The 6,416-nt window shown below is 39.2% G+C and overlaps 1 protein-coding gene across 1 annotated transcript in view; it reads right to left on the bottom strand.

The window, feature by feature from the left end:
* Positions 1–6,416, bottom strand: part of Rrn3 (RRN3 homolog, RNA polymerase I transcription factor) — a 43,750-nt gene that overhangs the window by 30,013 nt on the left and 7,321 nt on the right. Inside the window, exons 4-9 of the mRNA XM_005350342.1 lie at positions 5,982–6,071; positions 5,753–5,882; positions 5,219–5,278; positions 4,031–4,094; positions 2,868–2,937; positions 1,419–1,517 (exon numbers count right to left, since the gene is read on the bottom strand). Of these exons, the coding sequence (XP_005350399.1) occupies positions 1,419–1,517; positions 2,868–2,937; positions 4,031–4,094; positions 5,219–5,278; positions 5,753–5,882; positions 5,982–6,071 (513 nt within the window). The remainder of the gene's footprint in view (positions 1–1,418; positions 1,518–2,867; positions 2,938–4,030; positions 4,095–5,218; positions 5,279–5,752; positions 5,883–5,981; positions 6,072–6,416) is intronic.

Here is a 6,416-nt window from a genome sequence, read left to right as displayed (position 1 = left end):
CACAGAGAAACCCTGTCTCGAAAAACCAAAAAAAAAAAAAAAAAAAACAAAAGCAAAAGAAAATGAGTTGTAGCTCCTCAGGTTGCAGTCCTATTCAAATAACCCCAATTCTGAGCCATGCCCACACCACATACTTCCTAACCTCTTCCTAACCCTCTACTCTCTCGGACTGAAGTAGTCACTGGCAAACCATCTCAGGAAACACCAAAGCCATTACACATCTAAGGGCCTTCTATGTGACCTTAGATTTGTAGACGTGCTTGTGTGGGCAAGTCCAACATTGTTATCAGGAGTCTTCCTCAATTGCTTTCAACCTTATTCACCAAGGCAGCGTCTCTCAGAACCTAGATGTTGCAGATAAAGCTAGACTAGCGAACCAGCTGGCTTTGGAGACTCTAACTGCTTTCCAAGCACCTGTGCTATAGGCAGGCTAAGTTTTTGTGGGCACTTCAAGCTAACTGTGCAGTCCAAGTCCATGGACTTTTGCTCTGTTTATCCTTGATGGTATTGACCAAACTCTTTCTTCTTCCAGATCCTCCCAATACCCAGAGATTACATTTCTTCCCTTTTCTGACCGCTCCTGCTCCCCTATCCTGACTGCATTGTTCCACAAGCCTGTCCTTAGTTCCCAGCTACAGGTAGTTACTGAGTATTCTCCAACTAGTCCTATATGCAACTACACCTCTTCAAGGGGAACATGTATCCACAGCCTCCTTCCTCTGTTGTTTTTTTTTTAAAAAAAAAAAAAAGAAAAGAAAAGAAAAAGTTTGACCTGTTTATTTATCCTGATAGTACGCATAAATAAGAATCTTCAAACAGAAAACATATGCAGAAGCTCAAATGAACATTCAATCTGGGCCTTCCTCACACCCACACCGCACAGTCCCCAAAGGCAGTTTAGCTCACAGCACTTTCTACGATGCCTTTGTATGGTTGTGCATACCTAATCATAGGACTGAACTGTTTACAACGGCCAAAAATAAGTAAAGTTAAAGAAGTATAGCTAGAATGAAGCAAATAACTGGACTGTTTTCCACTGCTATTTGTCTTAGCTAGGGTTTCTATTGCTGTGAGGAGACACCATGAACACAGCAACTCTTATAAAGAAAAAATCTGATCAGAGGTTCAGTCAATTATCATTACTGCAGGCACGCACGGCAGCAGAGGTGGTGCTGAAGCTGAGACTGACGCATTGGGTGGTATCCTGAGTATAGGAAACCTCAAAGCCTACCCCCAACAAGACCATACCCACTGCAACAAAGAAACACCTCCTAATAGTGACACCTTCTATGAGAATATGGGATTATGGAGGCCAGTTATATTCAAACTACCATATTATTTATTGTTTCACATACACAAAATATGTAGTCATAAAACTTATAAATGAGAGAAAAAAATACAGGTGATCTGATACTTACATCTAACTTGAGTAACTTTTCAATGACAAGCTCCAGAATTTCATGCCTCAAAGTTGGAAAATATACACTTATCCTTAGTAAATTATGAACATAACATTCCTAAAGCATAAGAAATAAAATGATGAACAATTCAGCAGTGTTTCAGGACCTAAGCAAAACATGACTTCTACTTTAACTACATGACTAGAAAAGGGACTGTCAGTTCAGAAACTGAACTATTCAAATGTACATATGTTAATTAATCTAATCACCACAAGTAAATGATTTGCTTCTGGTAATATTCATTATTTTTTTTATTCATTTGTGGTACTGGGAGTCAAACCCAGAACCTTGTACATACTAAGCATGCATTCCCACTGAGCTACATCTGCAACCTTCCTGGTAATTCTTATATGTATAAGCACCCAACACAAAAGATTATTTCTGAAATGGATGCTGACCATGACCTACACACAGTAATAAAATGGTATTGATGCCAGGCAGTGGTGGCACGTGCCTTTAATCCCAGCCCCCCAGTCTGGTCTACAGAGCAAGTGCCAAGACAGGCTCCAGAGAAACCCTGTCTCAAAAAACAAAAACAAAAAATGGTACTAAGTTATACTAGGTAGGAAAGGAATTAGACACTAGGAGACACCTATAATCCTAGCATTTAGGAGGCAATTGAGGCCAGCCTGGGCCATAGATTAGGACCCTGTTTCAGAAAATATAACAAAGAGAAAAGAATGTAGACAGAAGATTCTGTTCCACCCAGTCCCACAGCCATTCAGACGCAAAGAAACACACAGAGGCTTATATTAATTATAAACTGGCCTATTAACTCAGGTTTATTAATAATTAGCTCTTACAACTTATATTAACCCATAATTCTTTTTTTTTTTTTTTTTGGTTTTTCGAGACAGGGTTTCCCTGTGGCTTTGGAGCCTGTCCTGGAACTAGCTCTGTAGACCAGGCTGGTCTCGAACTCACATAACCCATAATTCTTATCTATGTTTAACCACATGGCTTGGTACCTTTTCTTCCTCTGCGTCTGGTTGGTGACTGCGTCTGCCTTTTCTCTTCCCAGAATTCTCCTATTCTGGCCGCCCTGCCTATACTTCCTACCTGGCTACTGGTCAATCAACCTTTTATTAAACTAATGAAAGAAAAATATTTAGTGTATAAGAGCACTATCCCACAGCAAAAGAATATGAGAAACGTTCTTAGCTTTCTCTCTCTTTTGATTTTTGAGCCAGAGTCTCACATTGTAGCTCAGGCTCACCTCAAACTTGCCTAAGTCCTCTTGCTTAGCCTCCCAAGTGTCAGGATCACCTAGGATCACAACAGGCCTACGCCACAACACTACATGAAATGGAATCTTGAGTTTAAAACTCTAGACAGGCATTTTTAAGAAAATAATAACATCATCTAAAATAAAGTCACAAAATAATCTTTTCATGAAAGATTTCTTACCAATGTTCTCTCTGATTTTCTCACAAATGGAAATTTTTCTACCAGTATTGGCATTAGAAACCATGGTGTCCTGTTTAAAAAAAAAATCTAATCCATATTAACTTTTTAAAAAGCTAGCATTTGCATCCTAAGAAAAATAAGGAAATAAGAGGCAAAAAAGAACCCTACCACAAGTAATTAAAGGCCCAAATCAGGGACTTGCAGTGAAAAATATAAAACAACTTACATAGAAATATACTTTATTTTTTTAACTTTGTTAGTAACAGTAAGTCAAAAACAGGCTTTTCTTCTACAACAGATTGACAGATTTCAGTTTAAGAACATGTACCAGTATATAAGTATATTATTTAAAGAGGCAAAGTATCATTAACTTGGTATTTTTTGATTAAGACAGGGATTCATGTAGCCCAGGCTAGCATCAACTAGCATAAAACTGTGTGTAACCAAGGATGACCTGAATATCTGATCCTCCTGCCTCTACCTTCCCAACTGTTGAGGTTACATATACAACACTCCACCCCAGCTTCCCATTTTTAGTTAACAAAAGTAACACTAATAGTCTATACTGCCAAAGAAACCCACAAGCCTGCCACACTTCTTGATAACCACATTTTATTCATTCATACAGCAAAGTGTACACACAGGTTCAAAGAGAGAGTATCTGGATATCATATCTGCTGAAGATAAAAGCAAAATCCCAACTTCTACAGAAAAGAGAGGTAGAAGCACTATGTATAGGTTAAACATAAATAGTTACACAGGCATGAAATGACTTGGAGGGAGAGACATTTGCCTTCAAGGCCTGCACCTGAGTTTCTACAAGGTCAGCTGGCAGGATGGAAACTACTGATAGCTGTCCTCTGACCAGCATGATGGCACACTCAACACCTGTGCCTATGCCCACACACAAAGTAAGTTAATAAAATAAATTAAAACAACATAATGAGTAGAAAATAGAATTTTCAACACGTGTTATCAATACAATTGAAAAATAGCAATATAACTCAGTTTTTGATGCTATTAACACTCTATAATCTACTCAATTCTTCCTTCCAGAGCTGTGTGCACACATTACAGGCAAGTGACCCACCAGAACTAAGACTCAACCTGTTAAACTAAACACCATGATTCAAAGGATTCAAAGTCAACAAAACAATACTCACGATGGGACATATTTTGTTATGATTTGCAAGGCTCTATGACATGTGTCAAAATTTGCAGGAAGATCTACAAGGAAAAACTTGAAAGTATGAACATCAAAACAAAAAACTTCAAAATCATGTTTCTGAAGCTATGAAGCTAAAAACACTTTCTAACCAAAACTCAGTAACTATGAGAAATAAGAATTGCAAAGTTTGATGGGAGGTAGTGGCACACCCCTTTAATCCCAGAAGTAGGTAGATCTCTGAGGACAGCCAGGACTACACAGAGAAATCCTGTCTCAAAAGACAAACAAATAAGCAAAAAAAAAAAAAAAAAAAAAAAAAAAAGGAATTCCAAGGTTTGTCTCCTCAATCAACAATGAGTATTAAATGGATTAATTATATCACACCTGCATAGATTCATCTAGAAAGAGCTAGAGTTATTAGTTGAGAATGGCAAAGCACACAGAACACATGCAACACTTCAGCTGCTGAAGCAGAATTGCTGAATTGGAGGCCAGAGACCCTACCTAAAAAAACAAAACAATGGTGGGGGGAGGGGGTTAGCTCAGCTGGTAGACTGCTTGACTAGCATTTACAAGGCACTGAGATGAATCTACATAAAACAGACATAGCAGTACACTCTTGCAACCCCAGTAATCAAGAAGTAGGGGCAAGAGGACCACAAGTTAAGGTCTTCTTCAGCTACGTAAATTCAAGGCCAGTTCAAGGACACATAAGAACGCCTCTCCAGGGCTGAGTTCAATTCCCAGCAACCACATGGTGGCTCACAACCATCTGTAATGAGGTCTGGTGTCCTCTTCTGGCCTGCAATACACACAGACAGAACATTGTATAATAAATAAATAAATATTAAAAAAAAAAAGAAAAAAAGAACGTGTCTCCAATGGAGAGGGGGGATGACTGCACACTGTGAATGTGCCAAAAATAGTCAATAAACCTGGGTGTGGTGACAAACATCTTTAATCTCAGTGGTAGGTGGATCTCTGAGTTCAAGGCCAACCTAGTGAGTTCCAAGACAGCTGGGCTAAACAGTAAGGCACTCCCTGTCTCAAAAAACCAACAAGATTCTATCAAAGGTTATCACTTGTTGTTGTCTCCATGAGAATAAGTACTGAGACATCATTTAGAACACATTCTCAAAGATAAGACGATGCACACTGCTCTGACTCTTCTTTTTATACTTACTGTCATCTTCATCTTCAGAATCTGAAACATCTATGCCACCCTCCTTAATGATCACTCGGGCTTTGGAGAAAAAAGAAAATTTGTTATGCTATTCTGTCACGGACAAACAAGGAACAGAAAATTTGAAAGGTAGAAGGGGAGAGGGATGCTGGAAAGATGGCTCTGCCTGGGGACCTGATTCCCATTACCCATATGATGGGTCACAAATGCCTCTGAACTCTAGTTTAAAGGGATCTGATCCCCTCTTCCAGACTCTTTGGCCACTGTACACAGGGTTGCATACAAGCAGAAAACACACACACACAAAAAAAAGTTACATTGACATACATACACTTTCTGCCTATGATACCCTGTGCCAAAACAGGGCTCTGCAAGCAAAGTAGCAGCCATCAGAAGTGGCACATGACCTTAGACCATAACTGTGAGCCAAATAAACTACTTTAGAATAAGAGAGGCAAGGGCAGAGAAAGCAAGTGAAAGGAAGGGGAGAGGAAGAAGAAAGTTCATTTTTACAAGCAAGTAACAACTACTTACGAGGTACAAAATGAGAAGCAATCATGCTGAGACATGGTCTAAGGAAGACTGTCTGTGCTGATACAAGATTACCAAGAAAAGCCAAATACTCCTCCACCACTGTCTGACTTCTCTTCAACCAAGGCAATCTCTAGAGATGGAAAAGGAAGACAATGCAAAGGTGTAACAGCTATATACTGTTTTCAAAATATTAACTAAGCTCTTAGTCGGTGAATTAGCGTAAACTTACCAAGATGATGTTTATAAGTTGCTCAAAGTCTTTTGTCAAGTACATGACAGAGGAACGAAATTCCAGCAGCCAGTTAATTATTTGGTCATCCTTAAGTTAAAACAAACAAACAAAAAAAAATCATAAACTGTCTAAAGTTACAGAAAAGTAATGGATATACTTTGTACCAATCACCTATCAATAGCATGTTTAAATTCAGGAAAACAAACATGTTCCACTAAAATATGCCAGGAGCTAACCACAGTGTGTACTCCTATAATCTAAACATGTGAGAAGCTGAAGTTTCAAGACCTGAGCTAGCCGGGCGGTTGGTGGCGCACGCCTTTAATCCCAGCACTCGGGAGGCAGAGGCAGACGAATCTCTGTGAGTTCGAGACCAGCCTGGTCTACAAGAGCTAGTTCCAGGACAGGCTCCAAAACCACAGAGAAACCCTG

Source organism: Microtus ochrogaster, chromosome 7 (genome assembly GCF_000317375.1).
Source record: "Microtus ochrogaster isolate Prairie Vole_2 chromosome 7, MicOch1.0, whole genome shotgun sequence".
NCBI lineage: Eukaryota > Metazoa > Chordata > Mammalia > Rodentia > Cricetidae > Microtus > Microtus ochrogaster.
The sequence above is the reverse complement of the archived record's forward strand: the minus strand, read 5'-3'. Positions and strand labels throughout refer to the sequence as shown.